Genomic DNA, 22699 nt, shown 5'->3' on the forward strand with positions numbered 1-22699 from the left:
TAACACATGCCCTTTGACACCTCAGAGACACAGGTAACACGGAGAGTAGAATTCCCCAGTGCCCCCGTCCTTCCCGGGGCCGGCTGGCAGGGGCGTGTGCAGGCGTCCCAGCCACGATGGAGTGGCGTGCCGTCCGCCCCGCCGCTCCCTGGCCAGCCTCCAGGCCCTGACGCCTGTCCCTCCCGTCTCTGCCCCCTGCAGCTCCCACCTCCTTCTTGCTGTTCAGCCAGAAATGCGCCATCAGCCGGATGATCCCAGACGACCAGCACAGCCCGGACCTCATCCTGCCCCTGCACGGGCTGCGGAATGTCAAGGCCATCGACTACGACCCCCTGGACAAGTTCATCTACTGGGTGGACGGGCGCCAGAACATCAAGCGCGCCCGGGACGACGGGACCCAGGCAAGTGGGCCGCTGGGGGGCGTGGGGACGCTTCCGCGCGGAGCTCCCTGGCGGTTCCCAGGCTGCTGCCCCCTTTTCTTGGCAGAGGGGCCGGCAGAGCAGGCCTAGGTAAACGGCGATTTGGGCTTCGATTGCGGAATCGCAGGGTATAACCCCGAGTGGGGGGAAACCTTAGACGGCCTGATTTCCCAGCTGTGTCAGTGGTCGTGGTTGGGGTCAAAACCCACAGGATTTTTTCCTCCCAGGGCAGTTTTGTGTTTTGCAGGGGCAGTTGGTATTGGTGACTCCGGATTTGTCTTCTATTTCCTAGGAATTGCACAGTCATTTCTGCTACAGTGCAGAGCATGCACCGTGCCGTGCCGAATCGCGTGGTAGAAACACAATTTATGGGAAGGGGGGCCGGGGTACGACGTCCAAAACCCCACCAGTGACACACAACAAAAGAGATAAGCTGGCAAATGCCAGATGAATACATGTATTTGCACATGCTAAGTACACGTATCCTAGATGTGTGCATGCAAACACTATAATAAACACGGTGCTTTTCCTTGAACAGACCCGCAGTGGGCCGTGGGCGTGAGCTCTGGGAGGGTCGCGGCGCCTGGGAAATGGGGGAAGGAGGATTGTGTGGGGTCGGATGGAAAGTTCTAACCCCAGGCATGGGTGGCTCGTAGCCCCCGCGGTGACCCGGGGAGGTGGGTGGAAGGCGGAGGTGAGTGTGTTGTGTGTCTGTACTGGGCTCTGTGCCTGGCGTGGCTTTTTCTGCGCTCACCTGTTTCTCCCAGGTGAAGTTATGCGGAAGCAAACGGGAAATCTGTGCCACGTTCCAGTTGTCCCCTGATACATGACTGCAGGGAAACAAATCTGCGTTTTCAAAATGAGTGTTGTGGCAGAACTGACGGCCGTACTCGTGCGACCTGCCCCAGGCAGGTGTCTGCTCCCTGTGGCCGCGGCCCACCTGGCACCTCCTCCTAGCAGTGGGCAGCAGGGGCACAGCGCGGTCCTCGTGTGGGATCCGAGGACGTGCCTGGCTGGTGCGCGGTGCCGTCTTCTGTAGACTCGTTCCCGGAAGCTGCCGGAGCGAGCGGCCGCTCTCTCCACCGAGGGGCCAGCGCAGGAGCTTAGGTTTGTTGTCTTGGTGAAATCTCGGTATGTGTCTGACAGCGAGGCAGAGAAACGCTCGTCTGTAGGGACTTGCAGAAGATTCTCGGTGTCCACAAAGCCGATTTTGCTGTCCTGCCCGTGAGCGGGACACCCCTTTCCACCAGAGCCTTCATCCGGCCACGGTTGTGAGTTAAGTCACAGTGTGAGCTCCGTGTCCTCGGTTGATGGCAAAAGCCAATCAAATCGAAGTCCCCAGCCGTGCCCGGACAGCTGTGACAGTCGTCTCTGGGGGAGCAGAGTCATGGAGGAAATGGGTTCCTTTCATCCCACTGGGCGCAGGTGGCAGTGGCAGGGAAGCCTTCGGAGCAGGGAGGTGTTAATTGAGGATGGCGGCTCCCTGCAGAGAGAGCGCCGGGTGCTAATTGCCTTAGAGTCTCATCGGAGAGGGTCCCTTTATGGCATCCAGGCAGAAGTGGGTAAAGACTTTGAAGAAAACCCTCCTAGGGAACAGCTTCTGGGGTTCGGCTTATTTAGGAAACTGCCTTCCCGTCTTGTCTCTTGCTGGCCCCACTCCTGCAGGGCTTGGCTTTAATTCTTTATTATGGCTGCCCCCCACCCCCTCCCTGGAGATGATGTTTAAATCATGATCCAGTTGGCTGAGGTTTTCTTTTCTATTTGTTACTTTCTTATTGCGGCAGACATATAAAACATAAAGTTTACCATTTTCACTGTTAAATGCATTACAGTATTAACACACGGGTTGGTGGCACTAAGTGCATTTATGTAGCTGTGCAGCTGTCTCCACCCTCCACGTCCAGAAAGGTCCGTCTTCCCAGACGGAGGCTCCGTGCCTGCTGAGCACTAACTGCCATCCCTCTGACCCGCCACTCCGCTTTCTGTCTGCGAATGTGGCTGCCCCGGGATCGGACGGTGTCTGTCCGTTTGTGTCTGGCTTGATTTACTCAGCGTGCTGTCCTCGGGGCTGGTCCCTGCGGTAGTGCGCATCAGACCTTCCTTCCCTCGCGTGGACGGGCCACGTTTCGGCAGTGGACGCTGCGTTGCATCTACCCTGCGGCTGCCCTGAATACCGCCGCCAGGGACGGTTCTGCGGGCTGAGACTTCGCGCTGGGGCGGAAAGCGGGTATTGATTGTGGTGTTGAACAGGATTCTGTTAAGAAGTTCTGCGCTGACGTAAGTGTTATTACTTATGTTAAAATTGGAGCACAGGTTTTTTTGTTGTTGTTATTTTTTTTTAAGACAGAGTCTCACTCTGTCACCCGGGCTAGAGTGCCATGGCGTCAGCCCAGCTCACGGCAACCTCAAACTCCTGGGCTCTCAAGCGATCCTCCTGCCTCAGCCTCCCGAGTAGCTGGGACTACAGGCATGCGCCACCATGCCCGGCTAATTTTTTCTATGTATTTTTAGTTGTCCAATTAATTTGTTTCTATGTTTAGTAGAGACGGGGGTCTTGCTCTTGCTCAGGCTGGTTTCGAACTCCTGACCTTGAGTGATCCTCCCGCCTCGGCCTCCCAGCGTGCTAGGATTACAGGTTCACGTGAGCCACTGTGCCTGGCTGGAGCTCAGGTTTTGTGAGACTGGTCATCTGTGTGGAGCTTGGTGTGTGGCTTTGTCAAGCCTGGTTTTGCGTCCGGCTCCCGCAGACCCCTGCAGTCGGCCCGACTTGGCCCAGGGTCAGCCGGACTCTTGCTCCTCTTCTGACCTCTGGGCTGCACCAGGCTGGCGTCCCCAGCCAGGGCGCTCTGTGGCTTTGGGGAAGGAGTGTGTTCAGTTGGAGGTGACGCATGGCCCCCCCGGGGTCCGCAGCTCTGTGGGATGTGGATGTCGTTACCTGCAAAGACACGTAGACACGTGACCCTTCATGGTGATGCTTCTGGTCCTGATGAAAGTGATGCCCTTGCGGCCGCCCCGCTGCTGTGCGTGTGTGGGGGAGGGGCTGGGTCCAGGAGGCTGGGCCTGGGGAAGGGGCTACTCCTTGGCTGCAGGCCCCCTCCTGCCCGCCTGGAGACTTCTTGTTTTCCTAACTGCTGAAAGAGGCAGATAAAGAAAGCCAAAAATGACCAGTGATCAGAGCGTCACCCTAAGATAATTCCCTCTGCGTCTGGAAGGGAACAGAGCAGAGGTGTTGGCCCCCTTCCCTGCGTAGGGGAAGGGGCGTTTCATCCACACTGTGGGTGGCAGCAGCCCGGGTGTTCCTTTGCACCAGGCAAGGCCCCCTGAGAACCAGAGCACAGCTGTCTTTTGGTGTCGCCCAAGGGACCAGGTCCACCAGGGCACCAGGGTCTGGAGGGGGGAGTGAACGTGAGACTCTGGGCTCAGCCCTCCTTCCACCTACAAAGACACGTGTAGGGGATTCTCTGTCTCTCCAAAAACCACGGCTCATCCCTGAGTCACAGCAGACGGCGTGGGGTCAGTGGCGTTCGGGAGGACCTCCTCGGCAGAGACCCCCGGAAGTGCAGACAGGGAGAGCCGGCTTTGGGTCTGAGAGGCGCGGCTGGCCCTGCGGGTCACCCCTGTGCCCTCCCTGCCCCTGCGCTGCACGCCTGGCCCGCACCCCTGCCCGTTTCCCTTGGGAAGGCGGTGGTGACAGGTGCCCCCCGGTCCCCACGTCCACTGCGCTGATACTCTACGCGGAGAAAACAAGATTGGAGGGTCTTAAGTGAAAAGCATGAGTCCTAGAAAATGGAAAAGGAGGAGGGAGGATGCCTTGAGAAGGAGCTGTGTGGTCCTGGCAGCTGCTCAGCGGTCGGTGGGCGTCTGTGAGCAGGGACAGCACCAGTCTGGTGGGCACACCAGGCCCCTCTGGCGGGGTCGCTGACGGGGCCGACATCTGACAGAATGACAGACGTATTCCCGCGGCTGGTGCCCGCATCCCTCTGCACTCCTAGACGGGCACGTGGCTAAGACGGATTGGACAGGAAAGGTTAAAGGTCCCCACCAGTGTTAGAATTTTGACTTCCAGGATAAACTCAGGACCTGTGGGCTCCGCCCTCCCCGGGCTGTCCCCTCCGCGGGGGCATGAGCGTCCCTGACGTGTGCGCTTTGCTTCTTTGCTTACAGCCGTTCGTCTTGGCCTCGCCAAGCCAGGGCCAGAACCCAGACCGGCAGCCGCACGACCTCAGCGTTGACATCTACAGCCGCACGCTCTTCTGGACGTGCGAGGCCACCAACACCATCAACGTCCACCGGCTGAGTGGGGACGCCATGGGGGTGGTGCTCCGTGGGGACCGTGACAAACCAAGGGCCATCGTCGTCAACGCAGAACGAGGGTAGGAGGCCGGCAGGGTGGGCGGGGGTGGGGGTGCTGTGGGGGTGGGGCCTGGGTGCTGCTCCCCAGGCGTGCCCGGCCAACTGTGGCGGAGGAGGGGGGCCTTTTCCAGAGCCCCGGCCTGCGCAGTCAGAGCAGGAGCACGGAAACGCCCCACCCCCTTCCGGCACTCGGGGAGGGGGCTTTGAAGTCTCTCTGTGGGAGAGACTTTGGTGGGAGCTCGGCACCGGGCAGGTGTGCGTTGGGCTCGGTGGGCTTGGTGCCATCCCCGTCAGACTTGGACCCTGTGCAGGAGCCCCATCCCACCTCGACATTCCAGGCGGTGGCGGTTTGTTCCCTCACGCATGTTCCGCTGCGGGGAGCTCTGGGGGCTTCTGCCTCCCCAAAGGCCCCGACACTGCCACTGCTGGTCCTCAGCGTTCCTGGTCGGTGGGAGAGCACCCAGGGCATGTTGGTAGACTTGGGAGTCCCCAGAGGGAGTCGCCAGGGCGGGAGGGGACCTAAAGCCACACAACATGAAGCTCAGGGGCAAACTGAGCATGGGAAGGTTGGGGACAAGAGCAGGTGATCCTCTGCTGGTCCCTGTGGGGCTGAAAGACGGGCGCTACGGCCAGCCCGGGGCCCGGGCCGGGTGGGAGCCCTGAGTTTGCATCCTGACCCCGTCACTGACTGCGTGTGACCTGGGGCAGGCAGCGTCACCTCTCGGAGACTCAGTTTCCTGGTCTGTAAAAGTGAAGACGACAGTAGTGAGGGGTGTGCGGCGCACAAGGGCGCTGTGAGCGGAGGCCCCTGTCATTTGAGGCGCTGTCCAGGTGCCGGTGCGCTGGCCCCCGGGATGCCCGGGCTCTGTAGCAGCCGGGGACGTTAGTTTCCAGTGGTGGCTGTCACAAATTCCCACAGACCAAGTGTCTTAGAATAACAGACATTTGTTCCCTCATAGTCCCAAAGGCCAGAAGTCTGAATCAGGGTGTTGGCAGGGCCACCGTCCCTCGGAATGTTCTGGGGGGGAATCTTCCAGCGTCTGGTGGCTGCAGGCGTCGTTTAACCTGTGGCATCGCTCCCGTCTCCGCGGCTCACTGCACGGTGGCATGTTCTATTTTCATAGCGCTGGGATGGGATTTAGACCTAACCCAGTGTGTTCTCAGCTTGATCCCTAATTGCATTTGCAAAGACCCTGTTTCCAAACAAGCTTACGTTCTGAGGCTCTGGGTGGACAGGAGCTTTTGGGGGACGCTGTTGAACCCAGGGCAGGACGTGACCTGTCAGCCTTGGGCTGGCTGCCAGAGGCCGGGGCCTTCTAATCTGAAACTGTCCACAGCCCAGCCGATGCCCTGGACACCGCAGGTTCGGGCCGCCTGGCGCTTCCGTGAGCTCGGGGCTGGCGGAGGGGGCGTAGTCGGCAGCAGCAGGAACCCCCTGGCGCCTGCCCCTCACCCACTGCCCTCCCGCAGGTACCTGTACTTCACGAACATGCAGGACCGCGCGGCCAAGATCGAGCGCGCGGCCCTGGACGGCACGGAGCGCGAGGTCCTGTTCACCACGGGCCTCATCCGCCCCGTGGCCCTGGTGGTGGACAACACGCTGGGCAAGCTCTTCTGGGTGGACGCGGACCTGAAGCGCATCGAGAGCTGCGACCTGTCAGGTGCGTCCCCCCAGGGCCTCCTTCCCAGCGCCGTGTCCCTCGGCAGCCCACGGGCCTGCCCTTCCCCTGGACACCCGGCCTTCCGTCATCAGGAACGGTGGCGGCTGCCACGTTGTCCGGGACTTGCGCTGTGCTGGGGCTTTGTGTGTTTGGTGCACAGTCCCAACCTGAGAGCTCCAGGATGTGGGTTCCAGGTGAGCCCTACGCGGCAGAGGCAGGAGATGGGGCTCGGAGAGGGTGAGCCAGTTGCTCGGGGCCCGCAGCAGGGGACGGACGGAGCAGGGTTGCACCCTGGCCTCCGCCCCACCTGTGCTGGCACTGTGGGCTGCTCCACTGTGGGCCCCTTGGACCGAGAGGGGCTCAGGTCTCCTGGCTGTCCTTTGCAGCGGGCTGGGGGGTGCTGTGCTTGCAGAGACCAGTGACAATCCACAGTTGGGGCCGGTGGCCGTGATCCCGAGGCCAGCCCGGGCGGGAGTGGGGCTGTCTGCGGGCTTGTCCCGGATCTGCCTGCTTCCAGGGAGTCTGCCCGGCTCCCAGCCCTGGCCAGAGTGCAGGCTCCCCGGCGGCCCTCTCTTTCAACCTGTGTTCTCCCGGACCGAGCGCGGGGCGAGCCCTTGAGGTCAGCCACCACTCAGGGGGCTCCACCCGCTTGCAGGGGCCAACCGCCTGACGCTGGAGGACGCCAACATCGTGCAGCCCGTGGGCCTGACCGTGCTGGGCAAGCACCTCTACTGGATCGACCGCCAGCAGCAGATGATTGAGCGTGTGGAGAAGACCACCGGGGACAAGCGGACACGAGTGCAGGGCCGTGTGGCCCACCTCACGGGCATCCACGGCGTGGAGGAAGTCAGCCTGGAGGAGTTCTGTATGTGGGGGCCGGCAGCGGGTGGTGGAGTGGGCAGGGGTCCCTTTGGGGAGGGCAAATGTCTGCCCATAGCACAGTGACCCCTGAACCAGCCCCTTGGAGGAAGGCCAGGGTGCGAGCCCTCCTGACCTCAGCCAGGCGGTGGGCTCAGCTGGACCCTAGAGTTCAGAGGGTGCCCGGATGGCCCGAGGCATCCAGCGGTGGTCGTTTTCTTTTGCTGCAGAACAAATCACCAGGAACTTAGCACTTTAAGGCAACAGCCACTTGCTGTCCCGCAGCTCTGTGAGCCGGAAGTGCAGGCGCAGTGTGGCTCACCTGGGTTCTCTGCTCAGGTCCTCATGGGGCCAACGTCAAGGCATTGGCCGGGCCAGGCCCTCAGCTGCAGCTCTGGGCAGAAATCTGTTTCCACGCTCTTTCAGGGGGTTGCTGGTGGTGCACTGAGGCCTGTTTTCTTTCTGGCTGTGGGCCGGGGACCACTCTCAGCTCCTAGAGGCCACCCCAGGTCCCCGCCCGTGGCACCTGTATCAGCCCCTCTGACATCCCCTTCTCCTGTCAGGCGGGGAGCCCTCTCCCATTTGAACGGATCTGTTGAGACCCGGCCCACCTTCAGGGGGGTCTCTCCTTTGATGAACTCAAAGTCAACCTATTCGTGACCTTAATCACTAAAATCCACAAAATCCCTTTTGCCACGTGAGGTAGCACAGCCACAGGCCTGAGAGCTCTTCGCAGCTACGGGCTGGGGGTCAGGGTGGGAAATCTGGGGGGCATTTTAGGATTCTGCCTGCCGCTGCCTTGCTGCACCCCTGGGCTTGGGAGTGAGGGGCCTCTGCAGCTGGGACCTCTCGTTTCCTCCTCCCGCTCTGTAGAAGGCCAGCTGTGTGGGAAAGGGTGTGCACAAGCGTCTGTCTGTCTGTCCTCTTGCTTCCTCTCTCTCCATTCAGCGAATGCACTCGTGCTGCAAGCTGGGTGCTTGGCACTGGGCACAGAGCAGTGAGCAGGGCTGTCCCTGTCCTGTGCCGCCCGTGGTCTGGCCACGTGGCAGACACACCTCCAGTGGATGGGGGCTGGGGACAGTCCCCAGTCTCACCTCTGTCACCTCTCTCCGCTCCACTCCCTGCATGGTGTCTTGTCCGCCTCTGATCCTGTGGACTCTGGGGTCCGGTGGAGCTCTGTTCACTGCCTCCCCCTGGTCCCAGCCCCGCCCTCCCTCTAGGCCTCCCCCTGGCCTGGCTGCTTCCTCTCTTGTGCCCTCAGCTCTGTGCCATGCAGCTGGCAGGTGGTCTTGTCCAAAAGGCACCTGTTGCTAGGTTCCAGCTACCACCCGTCTCCACCCTGCTTGCCTGGAACGTACCAGGTGCCTCCGACTCAGGGCAGCCCCTTCAAGCTGTGGCCTTCCAGGCACTGGGGCTGCCCGCCTGCCTTGCCAGCCTCCCCTTGCTCCTTGCAGCCACGCTCATGGCCCTCTAGAGTCCTTCTCTCTGTCACCCTCCCCTCTGTCTCAGTAACTGCTCCTAATCCTCCCGCCTCACTCGGCTCGGCGCCCAGCTCTGCCCGTGGCTGGCACCGTGATTTGACCCTGTGGCATGACCTATGCGTAGCATGTTAGTACACTACACATGTTATTGCACAGTAATCCCATTTTACAGCTGAGAACAGCAAGGTGCAGAAAGGGCATTAACTTGTCGCCTGCCACCTGGCTCATAAGTAGGGAGAGGCTTGGGTTTATGGCCGGAGCCTGTGGTTTGGCTGTTGGACTCCCTGTGGCTTGTCTGCTGTGGGCTGGGCATGTTGGCATCCACAGTCAGCAGAGTTGAGTGTAAAATACGAGCACATCAGTCGGGGTGGGGTTGCAGGGCTCCCTGCTCTGCTGTCCTTGTGAGTTCTTGGCTAGGTCCTGGGGACGATAACTTCTGGACAGTCGAGGCACCTGGTGGATATAGGTTAGCACATCTGTGTTTTCCTGGTCCCTTATGCCATCCCCAGCACAGTCGCAGATGCTGGGTGTCGTGGGCCTTCAGCATTGCTGGCAGGTGGTCAGCGTGGTGAACACGGAGCCCACGAACATCTAAATCTGTTGCCTGTCGACAGAGCCAGGAGCACTGACCAGCTGCCCCTTAGAGCTGGGGGGATGGGGGACCCAGGACACGTTTGAGCAGGGATCAGGCTGGAAGCCAAGACATCCCCGTGGGTGCTCTTGCGAGACGTCTCGGGTGACATGGAGCCTCTCCTTGTTTTTGGTGAGGGCGAGAGAGGCTTAGATGAGTTCTCTGTTTACTTGGGGTGTGGGCCATTCAGCCTGCTTTCCCATGAGATCGCATAGCTAAACTCTAAACCAGAGCTGGGCACAGGGGCCAAATCCAGATTGTTGTCTGTGTTTGTAAGTACAGTTTTATTGGCACACAGCTGCACCTGTTCACTTCTGTACCATCCAAGGCTGCCTTTGTGCTACGACTGGCAGAATTGAGTAGTTGTGGGAGAGATGAGCCAGCCCACAAAATGAAAATTGTTAACTTTTTGGCTCTTCATAGAAGAAGTTTGCTGACCCTGGCTCTAAATCATGAGTTGCCATTTTTAACAAACACCTAATCCTTGAGGTTGAGGAGGGACGCTTTATATTTTTCTGGGTGGGGAAGGGAAGGGTGGGGAGTGTGGCGTGTTTTCTGCCATTTCTGCTAACCTGGGGGTGGTCAGCCTACCCTCCCAGCTGCCCCCTTCCTGCTGTTCAGGTCGTTGGGCACGTTTGGTTAACTGAGTTTCCCAGGACTTGGTCCTTTGCTGCTAAATTCCTGTGTGTATAGTGTCCCAGAGCTGCCGTGACCAATGACCACAAACTGAGTGACTTAAAGCAGCCGAAGTTTACTCTCCCAGTGTCCTGGAGGCCAGAAGTCCAAGATCAAGGTGTTGGCAGGGCCGTGCTGTGGGCTCCGGGGGAGGGCTGGTCCCTTGCCCCTTCCAGGACTGGCGGTTGCAGGTGTTTCCGTGGCTTGTGGCTGCATCACTCCCACCTCTGCCTCTGTCTTCATGTGGCCGTCTCCTCTGCCTGTGTCTTTATCTCTTCTGTCACCTCCTATAAAGACACTTGTCATTGTAATTAGGGCCCACCCACATAATCCAGGATGGACCTCATCTTGAGGTCCTTACCTTAATTCCATCTGCAAAGACCCTTTTTCCAAATAAGGTTACACTCACAGACTCCCTGGGTTAGGACATGGGCATCTCGTTTCGGGTGTGGAGGCACCACCCCCCCCCCATACCATGAGAGAGAGACAGATGGGCAGTGCAGGATGTGGGTTCCTTGGGGGCTGGTGCGGCTGGGCTGTGATGTTAGGCAAGTTCAATAACTGCTTCCAGCTGCCATTTTTGTGTCAGCTTCCATGTCACTAGAAACAGACTGTAGGCTGTCCATAGGATTAAGTGAGAGGATCACCCATAGGGGCCTGGCCTACAGGAGGGCCAGTTCTTGTGAATTCTCTCCTAGCCCCCATCTCTTCCACCTTCCAGACTGCAGTTCTGAGGTGGGAGGCAGAGCCTGACCTCCCCTGTCTTGTTTTGTCCCTGCAGCTGCCCACCCATGTGCCCGTGACAACGGCGGTTGCTCCCACATCTGTATCGCCAAGGGTGACGGGACACCTCGGTGCTCATGCCCAGTCCACCTCGTGCTCCTGCAGAACTTGCTGACCTGTGGTGGTAGGTGTGACCTTGGTGCTTTCTGTTGGGGTGACATTCAGGGACCTGATTCTCTGCCTGCTAGATTATTGCCTGGCATCCTTTTAAAAATCATATTCCCATGGCATCCAGTCTCCAAATCAGATTGTCTCTTCCTTTGCTCTGATTTCTTGTGTGATATATTATATAATGTATTATTCGGTACTATGAATTTTCCTCTAAGCACTGCTTTTCCTGCATCCCACGAATTTTGATAATTTGTATTTTCATTTTCAGATAATTCATACATTTTTATATTTCTCTTAAAATGACTTCTTTAGCCCATGTATTATGTAGAAGTGTTGTTAGTCTTCAAATAGGTGGGTATTTTCTAGCTATCTCTCTGTTACTGATTTCTGGTTTAATTCCACTGTGGTCTGAGAGCCTATTTTGTATGATTTCTATTACTTTGAATGTGTCAGGTGTGTTTTATGGCCCAGCATGTGGTCTATCTTGGTGAATGTTCCATGTGCACTTGAGAAGTGTGTGGATTCTGCTGTTGTTGGGTGGAATGTTCTGGAAATGTCAGTTAGATCCAGTTGATTGATAGCACTGATGAGGGCGTCTGTAGCTTTCCCGACTGCCTGCTCGAGCTGTCGGTGATTGATGGGGCCATGGAGTCTCCAAGTCCCATAGTGGATTTGTCTGTTTCTGCTTGTAGTTCTTTCTCCCTCTTCTCCCCTGACCCTCTTCTCCCCTAGGGCTTGGTGGTGGAGGTGGTGGGAGGGGGTGGTGAAGAATGTGGCCGTTGGCTTCAAAGAGACCTGGATTCAAATCCCAGCTCTGCCACTTCCCAGCTGAGCGACCTGGCTGTCACTGGCCCTCTTTCAGTCTCTGTTTTCTCCTCCATGAGACTGAGAGCACTTACCTAGCGGGTTGTGCTGAGCACCAAGCATCCAAGCACTTCCTCTGGTCCCCGACATGTGACGTGCAGGAATGCCAGGTGCTGCGTCACGGGGGTGCAGTTGTAATAAAAGTGACCATCTTGATCATCACCCTGGTGAAGCCCACCCCCCAGGGCTTCCTCTCTGCTGCTCCCGACAGCCTTGGACCGATCGTGTGGTTTCTGTGCTCGGCTCAGCTCCCCTTCCCCTCTGTGAGCCACTAGGGGGTCGGCGTCCTCCTTGTCCCCACCCCCATCCTACACACAGGGACGGCCGCACACCCGCACACACGGCTCGGCGTGTGGACACCCGTTCTTTCCAGCGGTTTGTTTTGCTCCTGAAGAGACTGGCCACTGCCCAGGAGCTCAGGGAGGGGAGACCCCAGGGACCATCCTTCCGGAGCTTTCTCTTGCCCTGCCTCCCACCACAGCCCGGCCTGGGGCCCCGAGGCCTGGAGGAAGGGGGACTTGCCAGGCTTCTCAGCAGTCAGGGCCGAGTTCCCTGCCCAGGCTCCTCTGCCGTGGGTGGGGTAGTGCCTGCTGCTGAGAGACCAGGTTCCCGGCCAGCCTCTTTCCCCTCTGCAGCGAAGCACAGACAGACAGGTGCGGGTCGTCCCGCAGAGGCCACCTGCCGCGCCCTGCCTTCGTTCCGCGCCAGGCGGGTGTCTCCGTGGCCAGGTGCTCCCCGGGCGGGACCGTGGGTGACGGTCTCCGTCCTCCCGCAGAGCCTCCCACCTGCTCCCCCGACCAGTTTGCGTGCGCCACGGGGGAGATCGACTGCATCCCCGGGGCCTGGCGCTGTGACGGCTTCCCCGAGTGCGACGACCAGAGCGACGAGGAGGGCTGCCCCGTGTGCTCGGTCGCCCAGTTCCCCTGCGCGCGGGGCCAGTGCGTGGACCTGCGCCTGCGCTGCGACGGCGAGGCTGACTGCCAGGACCGCTCCGACGAGGCCGACTGCGACGGTGAGGCCCTGCGCCGCCACGGCCCCTTGTCCTGCCCTCCCGGACGCGGCACCCGGGGCTCCGAAAGCCCTTCGCGTGGAGAGACCGCCCGGTCCTCCGCACCTTGCGAAGGAAAGAAGTTGGTTTTAGGCCCCAGGAGGAAAGACTCTGTGACGGGACCTCCGTCCGGCCCCGCCGGGTGGTTTGACCTGAAGGCAGGCAGAGCGGGGCCCTCGCCCTCCCGGATCCGCCGGAGAGTTTGCGGAAACCCAGGGCAAATCTGGGAGTGGGCCGGAGGTGCCGTGGCTCACATGCTGGTAAATCCCAGCCCAAGAGGGGCGTCGTCCTCTGCTGAGCCTTCTGCGGGGAGCACTCATCCCCGGGTGGTCTCTAGCAACCCGTCGAACCAGGAGTTACAGGGAGATCTGCCTCCGCATCCTGGGCCCACTCTGACCGGCAGGATCCGCCTTGAGATCTTGACAGTGAAACGTCTCTCTTCTGTGCCCGCTCTGAATTTTCCTTCTATAAACGACCTGCTTGGTTGGTTTCCAGGAAGTCATCCCAGGCGTAGCGAGGACAGGGCCCCCTTGTCTGTGGTTCCTGGGCCAGGACAGGAGGGGAGCTTAGACAGCAGGTTGGCTGGGACGGGCCACGGCAGCTGCCTTCCTCATGGAGCTGCGGCTCCTGCCCGGCCGGCGCTGGGAGGCGCAGGCAGCGGTCAGTGTGGTCCTCGCTCTCCTCCCTCTCCAGAGGCCGTGGCTGCCTCCCCTCTCCAAGCTCAGCTGGGGCCCTGCCACTGCCCCCACCACCCACTCTGGGAGCCGAGGCTCTTCCTGGCTGTTCCCCTCGTTGGCACTCACCCCGCCCCACCCCGTAACCTGGAGAGCCTTGGGCAGGACTGTCTGTCAGGCTTCGGGGCGTGTGGATCTGACCCAGGGTAGGCGCCTGACAGATACCTCCTGGGGGACGAGAGGCACACTGAGGTCTCGTCCCTCCCCTGGTGTGGCATAGGCCATGGGAGAGTGGAGGCGGGATCAGCCCTGACTGCCCCTGACCTGGTCCAGGAATGGGCCCAATCCACCTGCTCTTTGCTTGGAGCCCAGACCTGGGGTGTTGGGGCCCACGTGGTGGGGCGGGGGCACCCCAGCCTCTGAGTGCGCGGCCCCTCCTTGCAGCCATCTGCCTGCCCAACCAGTTCCGGTGCGCCAGCGGCCAGTGCGTGCTCATCAAGCAGCAGTGCGACTCCTTCCCCGACTGCATCGACGGCTCCGACGAGCTCATGTGCGGTGAGCCACGCGCCGGACCCCCCCCCACGCCGGAGATGGGGCCGGGGAGACGTTTGCCTTCCAGGCAGGGTCTCATGGGGGGCTGGGGCCGAGGGGAGGTTCCTTGGAGGAGGCAGTGGCCAGGAGGGGAGAGTGTGGTCTTGTGCTCTGTGGGCGTCCCCGGCTGGGCAGCGGGATTACTCTGAAGGCCATGGCGGTCCTGCTTCCCGGCAGCTTGTGCCTGAGGAGGGGCGATGTGCACGCATGTGGACACACACGTGCACTCATGCACACTGACATCCACACATACACAACATGTCCCACATCCCAATCTAGTGTCATAGCCTGCACATTCAGGGATAAAGGAGGTAGAGTATGGGAGGCCAGGGCAATCAGGGAAGGCTTCCTGGAGGTGGTAGCTCTTGAAAGGCTGTCTGATTCAGACAGGAAGGGAGCTGGAGTTCCAGATAGGAAACAGGAAGGAGTTGACGTGCCTGGGGACATGGCCACCGTGTCACTGCAGAGGGTCCTGGACTGAGAGCTCTTCTCCTGTGGCTGCCAGAGAGTGAGGAGTCTGGGGGTGGGGGAGTGGAGAGGAGGTTGCCCCCGGGACTCCCTGAACGCTTTGCACCTCATGCCAGCCCAGGTCAGGCACCATCTCAAGAGGGGCCTGGGGCCAGATGGCAGCAGTGGGGCCCACGGGGGTCCCCGAGCCTCTGCTGGGCAGGTTCCCAGGCTGACTGGGTCTGTGCCTGGGCCTCAGCAGGCCTGTGGGCCCCGAGTGTCGGGGGTGATACCCACCCACAGTCAGCCTTGTCAGCAGAGCCAGCAGGTGTCCTGCCCCCTCCTTCGGGGTTCTGGCCTGCGGGAGGGGCGTAGCTGACTGTGCTCATGGCCGCTGGGCCACCCGTGGGAAGGGGCGTGTGCCTTGTCAAAGTTGAGTCTGGAGCCTGGAAACCCGTCCCCAGAGGCCCCCGCCCCACCGTGTGGCCGGATGGCAGCTCCTCAAACCCAGGTCCGGGCTCCCTCGCTGCAGGACATGGGGCCGGTGGGGACACACTCACTTCCAGCCACCACCCAGGGCCCCTGGACAAAGGAGACTGGTTGAGGGGCAGAGGGGAGGCTGGGCAGGGGCCCGGAGGAGCAGGAGGAGGTGGTGGAGGAGGAGGAGGACGGTGCTCCCGCGAGGCTGTGGGCCCCGGGGTGGGCAAGGCTGCCCAGGCCCAGCCCCCGGCCTCTCCCTGGCCTCTGTCTGTGGGTGCTGGGCCCAGGCAGAGCAGCCCCCAGGGCACATAGTGTCTGCCCCCCAGGAGGGCCCATTCCTCTGGGGTTCACGTCGGCCACCCCCTCCCCCTCTGTGCCCGGCAGAAATCACCAAGCCGCCCTCGGACGACAGCCCTGGCCACAGCAGCGCCATCGGGCCGGTCATCGGCATCATCCTCTCCCTCTTCGTCATGGGCGGGGTCTACTTTGTCTGCCAGCGCGTGGTGTGCCAGCGCTACGCGGGGGCCAACGGGCCCTTCCCGCATGAGTACGTCAGCGGGACCCCCCATGTGCCCCTCAACTTCATAGCCGCGGGCGGCTCCCAGCACGGGCCCTTCCCAGGTGAGGAGCTCGAGGCGGAGGGCCTGCAGGGATGGGGCGTGGACGGGTGCCCAGGCCCCGTGTGCACGTGGCAGACCCCGCAGGGACGGGGCGTGGACGGGGTGCCCAGGCCCCGTGTGCACGTGGCAGACCCCGGGGACGGTCCCAGCACCGGCCTTGCCCCAGCTCGGAGGCCAGTGCTGCAGCCCGTGCTCCCGAGGTGCAGGGGTCCTTAGACCCGCCCTCGGTATTCCTGTGGGATGTGTCCTGAGTCACCCTCTAGTCCTCTCGTCCCCTGGAAATGACCATGGGGGCAGCTGGGCTCCCCATAGAGCAGTGGCAGCTCCCTGCAGCAGCAGCTCTGTCGTAAGCGCAGCCAGGAGCTGTGGCTGTGTGGTTACGGTTGCCATGTGGCCTGGGCCCCGGGCGCAGCAGGTCAGGCGTGTAGAGCCGGGGCCGCGCCTCGGGGCTGGACCTTGCTGGTTCGCATCACGTGGTGCCGGTGTGTCTGGGAAGGGGAGGTCGCTGAGAGCTCTGCAGGGGCCCCCACGGCTCCAAGGCCACCTTGGGCATTGCCCCGGGCCCCTCCCTGCCCCACCCTCACCCCAAGTCAGCCTCTCTGGGCCCCGATGTCCAGATGCAGATGTGGCCTGGTTCTCGTGGGGGGTGAGGTGTCATCATCAGGGTTTCTCAGGAGCTCCTGGAGGCCCAGGTGGTGGCACCGTCACCATCCCAGCTGCCCCAGAGGGCGGGGCCCATGTGTGCCTGGCAGGCTCTGAGCGCAGCCCTGCCGAGTTCCTTCCCACAGGCCCACGTGCCCCAGGGCAGGTGCTGGGCGTCTGCCCACGTGACGTGAGCCAGCTGGCGTGGCTGTGGCCAGCGAGGCCTGCGGGGGGTGCAGGGGCCGGGAGGAAGCAGTGTGTCTGTGGGCGGCCAGGCCGCTGAGCCACTGGTCCCCTCCCCCCAGGCATCTCGTGTGGGAAGTCCGTGATGAGCTCCGTGAGCCTGATGGGGGGCCGGGGCGGGGTGCCCCTCTACGACCGCAACCACGTCACCGGGGCCTCGTCCAGCAGCTCGTCCAGCACGAAGGCCACGCTGTACCCCCCGGTGAGTGGCGCGGGCAGGGAGGGCGGGTGGCCCAGCGGGCCGTCACCGTCACTGCTGGCCGGGGTTTCCAGAGCGGGTGACTAGAGCACGGTGCGGGAGCTTGCCTTCCTCCCTCTCCGGACCCCTTCGGTTTTTTCCTCGGTGACCTTGTTTTCCACTTAGAAGAGGGTAATCCTCGTTCGTGCGGGTGATCCGAAAGCGACAGGAAAAGATAAGGCTGAGTCTCACCCGCAGTCCGCCGGGCGGTCTCTGCTCTGCCGGCCCCTGCGGCTGTGCCTGTCGCCCTGCGCAGCTCTGCCGCGGCGCGCCCTGTTGTCTCGCCCAGGCTTTGCTGAGTCCCAGGAAATGGCTGGATTGTTTTCTGAAGGATGGACGCAGGTGCTGCTTGTGGGCAGCGGAGCGGGCGAGGGCTGACCCTAAAACGGCTGCAGCTCTGATGCCCTCCGGCTCTGGGAGGTCAGCCCGAGGCGCCGGGGCCAGCGCGTGTCAACACTGGGGTCTGACTTGACGCGCTTTGTTCACTTTTAATTCCCCCCCAAACCCCAGTCCTACAGCCGTGTGCCCTTCTAAGGTGAGGACAACCCCCTACGCTTCCCCTGGGGTCTCCCCCGTGAACCCGCCTCGCAGGGCTGGTCCTTCGTGCCCTTCTTTCTGGGTGTCCCCGACGTCTGGGGTGTTCCCTCCTCCGTAGGGCACCTGCCCCTGGCAGGCCTGGCAGGCAGGGGGCGTGCAGAAGAGGGAGAAGAGGGTTATCTGTGGTTTGCTGGGCAGGAACTGAGTTTCCTGGAGGCCCCAGGGCCTGGCTGTTTAGGGACAAAGCCTGGAGCCAGAGGTTAGAAAACTCACACCATTCTTCTCAGCACACCTAACCAGCTGAGCACCAGGACCCCGTAAGGCCAGGTTTGCTCCAGGAAGCAGCTCCCCTCGCCCTAGGGCATGCACCAGGAGGCTCGGGAGAGCGACTTCTCTGTGGGGAGCGGTGGGGGTCTCACGAGATAGTAAGAGAAGACACGGACCAGCCAGCTCTGTGTCTAGACGCTTGATGGTTTAACCGTAGCCCACTGGAGTGCACAACTCATGGGCTTTGGTGCATTCGCAGATATGTGCCACCCTCACCACGGGTAATTTTAGAATGTTTTTATCGTCCCTAAAAGAAACTGTGCATGGAGCCGGCTATTTTTAAATTAGCAAAGTAATACGTATTTGTGGCACAAAATTCAAAAGGCACCGGAGAGCGTGCAGTCGGAAGAGGCCCCACCCTCGCGCCAAGCAGGACCCCCGGAGGCGTGTCCCGTGGTGGGTTTCTCTGTCCTCCCAGGGGGTGATCCGGACCTACACAATACACAAGAGTGTGGACTTTATTTCCCCTGCAAACAGATAATGGTAGATTTTGCGCAGTAGATTTTGGACGGGTTTGTCTGCCGCCTGCCCGGTTTCCTCCAGTGGGAGCGTCTTGCCCAACTGCGCCAGCGCGGTGTCACCGCAGGACGCGGGGGTGATCCTTTGACCTTACTCATATGTTACTGGTTTTACATTTGTGCTTGTGAAATCCCAAAAGGGGGGAGCTCAAGGGACCACTCAGCCTTGCCCGTCGGTCAGGATACAGGAAAGCCGGCACTGACCGAGTGCCGCCGCGGTGCCCGGCAGCTGCACGTGCCCCTGCGTGGCACACGTCTCTAGGAGGAGCTGCTGTCACCCCTGGTTTGCAGCAAGGCGGGTGAGGAACCGAGTGGTAACTGCCGGCCCTGGGCATCCTGCCTGTAGGTGCTGGAGCACGGCCGTCCTACTCCCGACGGCCCCAGACACCCCACGTCCCCTGCACCCTCAGGTTGGATCTGCTTCAAGGCAGCACTGTCCCGTTCTTAGTGGCTGACCGGTGCCCTTTGTCGGGTGTGGCCGGGCCCATGCGGACGGTGTCAGGGTCCCCCCTGCAAGGCCGGGCCTCGGCCACTCTGACTGCTCTTGCCAAGTGGCCTCCGCAGAGGACAGTCCGTCTTCCCGCAGCAGAGGGCCACACGGCAAGCCTGTCCCTGCCAGACTTCTCTCCACCAGTCTAATGCAGGGAATCGTGTTGAAATCTTAAATGTTAATTAATTAATTATTAGAGACAGGCTGTTGCTGTCCCACCCAGGCTGGGGCGCAGTGCTGCGGTCACAGCTCATTGCAGCCTCCAACTCCTGGGTTCAAGGGATCCTCCCACCTGGGCCTCCCAAAGGGCTAGGACTACAGGTGTGAGCCGTGGAGCCTGGCCTGTATTTCTTTTATGGTGAATGGCATTGCACATCTTTTTTGTGTGTGTTTAAGAACATTTGTCATTTTATTTTGCTTAGAAGGGTCTGTGCATGTCCTTTTTACACTGGATTGTTGATACTTTCCCTACTCGTTGGTAAGATCTCTTTAGATGCAGAGATGCTAAGGAAATTGGCCCATTGCCTGGGATATGTGTTGAAGATGTTTGTTTCCCAGGGCTTTTGTCTTTTGATTTGGGTTATGGTATGTCTTGCCATTCATGCAATGAAATTGTTAATCTTTTATGATGCCTGATGTCCTTTTGGTCATGCTCAGAAAGGCCTTCTCTACTCTGATCATAAAAAAACTCCCTTCCACATTCTCTTTCTTAGTGTCCTTGTGCTTTTTGTTTTATGTTTAAATCCTTGAACCTCCTGGGATGCAGTGAGATGTACAGGCGTCCGCTTGTCTCTTTGCTGGTGGCTGCCAGGTGACTTGTACTGTGGGCTGCAGTCAGGAGACAGAGACCACGTGGTAATGGGAACACACGAAGTTCAATGAGTAGGCACGTTAACAGGGCTTGGAATTGACAGGGCATCGGCCAAGGAGAGGGAAAGAGAACTCTAAGGCTTCAGGAACGGTGGGTGGGCCGGGGTCGCGCCCCCAAGGGAGAGCCCCCTGGGCGGAGATCCAGCCCTTGTGGAACAGGCGTAGCTGTGGCTCACCAGCCGGCTGAGACGCCGTGCACTGCCTGGCTCTGGGAGGCACCTTCACATGGCAGATTCATCTACTTACTGTTGCAGTTTGGGGGCAAGTGGCAGTACAGTCCCTTGAGAAGGGGGTGCCTTTTTCTGGCAGTGGGGCTAGAGCCCCTCCGTCAGCGTGGTGAGCCCCGTGTGTGCGTCAGGGCTGAGCAGGGACACAGAGCCGCCTCCTGCGTGTTAGGAATAAGGACGCCATTACTGGGTTAGACTGTCTGGTGGTGGCAGGAGGTGTGGGAGTAAAAGTCAGAAGGAGAGTTAGCGGAGAAGTCCCCGGGGAGCCTGGCCAGGTGCTCCCTGGTGCAGGTGGGCACGCCGGGGCCGGGGCATCTCCTGCTGCAGCCGGTCAGGCTGGCTGTGACGGGGGCTGGCATAGGAGTCGGGGGACCTTCTCGAAGTGCTGCCTCCATGGGTGAGCGTCTGGGCGTGGGCCTGGGGTCACTGCTGGCCAGCAGGGCTGGTGGCTCTGGGAGGGTGAGGTCACCAGGGCCGAAAGTGCCCCTGTTCTCTGCCTCTCACTGCAGCGACCTCCAGGGCAGAGTGCTGCTGCCTCCCTCCTCGTGCAGGTCTCACCGCTCTGACCAGAACCGGGCCGGGAAAGGGCTCCTGGGAAGCGGGGGCAGCGTGGCCCAGCCAGGGCCCCTCCCTGTGAGGACAGCGCAGGGCGGGCTGGGGGAGGAGTCGCAGCGGGCGAGGCCCCAGTCACCCCTGCTTGGCTCTCCTCAGATCCTGAACCCGCCGCCGTCCCCCGCCACGGACCCCTCCCTGTACAACGTGGACATGTTCTACTCTTCAAACATTCCGGCCGCCGCCAGGCCGTACAGGTAGGGAGTCCCCGCCAGGGCCCTGCCGGTGCCGTGGCCACGTGGGCTCAGACCAGCCTGGGGGGGGGCCAGCCCACCTCTTGGTCTCCGAGGCACCTGCTGCCCTGGGAGGGGCACTTGTGGGCCAGGACACGGCTTTGAGCTGTGGGCCCCGAAGGTGCCACCAGGGGTGTTCCCACGCTGTTGTCCCACTGCAGGGGAGGCCGAGGACTTGGGCTCCAGCGTCCCTCTGTGCTCTTGCATCTGGCCGTGGCCCCTGGCCATCGACACCCCCTCTGGGTGCCTTAGTCCTCGTAGGATAGAATGTGAATGTGGGGGCTGGTGCGGCTCCCAGCCCGAGGGCGTGGCCGTTTCAGGATGATCCTGGCCCGGCCTGACACCAGTGCCCACGTTGGGGTCACAGGCCCCTCCTCCCTGGGATGTCAGGAAGTGGGGTCCAGGTCAGAGCCTGGGGTAGAGCTGGGTGATCCTCCTGACCTTCAACCCTGTGGTCTCAGCCAGCATGTCACATCCCCCAGCAGTACTGGGCCACCCCGCAGGGGCAGTGGTGGGTGGCTGGGTCCGCCAGCACTCTGGCACCCCTGGCCTGGGTCCGGGAGCCGCAGGGCCTTCTGAGCGTGGCACCGCCCGCCACCTAGTGGCAACTTCTGGGAACTGCGGCCTGGGCAGCGGCCAACCTCGGTTTCCAGCCCCTCCTATTGGGTCACCACCTGCTCAAGGACCTGCAGTGGCCCCCTAGTGCCTCAGCACCACATCCAGCCACTGCGGCCCACCTGGGGCTGTCACAGTCACAGCAGCCTCATCCGATACCGTCCCCAGAGCTGTCACATCCACACCAGGCAGGCCAGCCCCGCCTGTCCCTCCTTGTGCCTGTGCTCATGCCACCCTGCCCTGGGCCCCACCGCTGAGACGTCTTCCCTCCCCACGGTCTGACGTCTCAGCAGCTGGGGTCACCAGGTGTGGGCTCCACCTTCCCGCCCACTGTGAGCCCCATGTGCTGGGGCGGGACTGGTAAAACCCACCGCGATCCCAGCCTGGACGCGGGCTGTGCGGCTTGACTCGGGATCCTGGGCCGCAGCGGGGTGCTGGCAGCCCCTGGAAGACGGGCATTCCAGAATCAGGTCGCTTTAACCCTAGCTGGGACCATTCCAGGCCCGTCGGTCTCCAACGTTTACGGTGTGAGAGTATGGTCCATGGCTGCCTTCTAGGAGCACCTTCTAGGAAGAGTTGGGAACTGTTTCTAGCACTTTCCATGCAGAATCTCCTTTACTCCTCACAGGCCCCCTTTAAATGGGCACTGCTTCATGCCCCCTTTTTATCAGCGAGAAACTGAAGCTCAGAGAGGTCACGCACATTACTGCCCGCAGTCACCTAGGCAGGCTGCAGAGAGCAACCCGCCGGGGCCTGGGCATGGCAGCCCCAAGGTGGAGGTGCAGACACGCCCACGTTACAGGCAGGGATGTTGAGGCTCAGAGAGGGTGCATGACGAGCCCAGGCCACACAGCAGGTTGGGTCCCAGCTCAGGGCTTTCCCGTCCGTAGCTCCGGGCCCCTGCGCCCAGCAGAGCGGACGTGCACAGGGGCCCCTGAGCCCCGGCCCTACTCCTCGCCGCGTTTGTCTCTTGCAGGCCCTACATCGTCCGTGGCGTGGCTCCCCCGACCACGCCCTGCAGCACGGACGTGTGTGACAGTGACTACAGCGCCAGCCGCTGGAAGGCCAGCAAGTACTACCTGGATTTGAACTCGGACTCAGACCCCTACCCGCCCCCACCCACGCCCCACAGCCAGTACCTGTCGGCGGAGGACAGCTGCCCGCCCTCGCCCGCCACGGAGCGGAGCTATTTCCACCTCTTCCCGCCCCCTCCGTCCCCCTGCACGGACTCGTCCTGACCTTGGCCGGGCCACCCTGGCCTCTCTGCGCCCCTGTAAATAGTTTTAAATATGAACAAAGAAAAAAATATATTTTATGATTTAAGAAATAAATATAATTGGGATTTTAAAAACGCAAGAAATGTGAACAGTGATGGGGTGGGCAGGGCTGGGAAAACTTTGTACAGTGGAGAAATATTTATAAACTTAATTTTTTTAAAACCTAACTGCCAT

At 61.0% G+C, this 22699-nt stretch overlaps 1 protein-coding gene across 2 annotated transcripts in view; it reads left to right on the top strand.

The window, feature by feature from the left end:
* Window positions 1-22687, top strand: part of LRP5 (LDL receptor related protein 5) — a 105446-nt gene extending 82759 nt beyond the window's left edge. Inside the window, exons 13-23 of one of the 2 annotated variants that reach the window (XM_076001696.1) lie at window positions 202-401; window positions 4584-4792; window positions 6243-6433; window positions 7089-7298; window positions 10860-10985; window positions 12612-12848; window positions 14003-14113; window positions 15461-15697; window positions 16644-16783; window positions 20500-20597; window positions 22225-22687. In XM_076001696.1, the coding sequence (XP_075857811.1) occupies window positions 202-401; window positions 4584-4792; window positions 6243-6433; window positions 7089-7298; window positions 10860-10985; window positions 12612-12848; window positions 14003-14113; window positions 15461-15697; window positions 16644-16783; window positions 20500-20597; window positions 22225-22486 (2021 nt within the window). In that variant the 3' untranslated portion in view covers window positions 22487-22687. The remainder of the gene's footprint in view (window positions 1-201; window positions 402-4583; window positions 4793-6242; window positions 6434-7088; window positions 7299-10859; window positions 10986-12611; window positions 12849-14002; window positions 14114-15460; window positions 15698-16643; window positions 16784-20499; window positions 20598-22224) is intronic. The other variant, XM_076001697.1, reaches the window with a different exon arrangement.
* The last annotated feature ends 12 nt before the right edge of the window (window positions 22688-22699 follow it).

The sequence above is a fragment of the Microcebus murinus genome, chromosome 4 (assembly GCF_040939455.1).
Source record: "Microcebus murinus isolate Inina chromosome 4, M.murinus_Inina_mat1.0, whole genome shotgun sequence".
Classification (NCBI taxonomy): Eukaryota; Metazoa; Chordata; class Mammalia; order Primates; family Cheirogaleidae; genus Microcebus; species Microcebus murinus.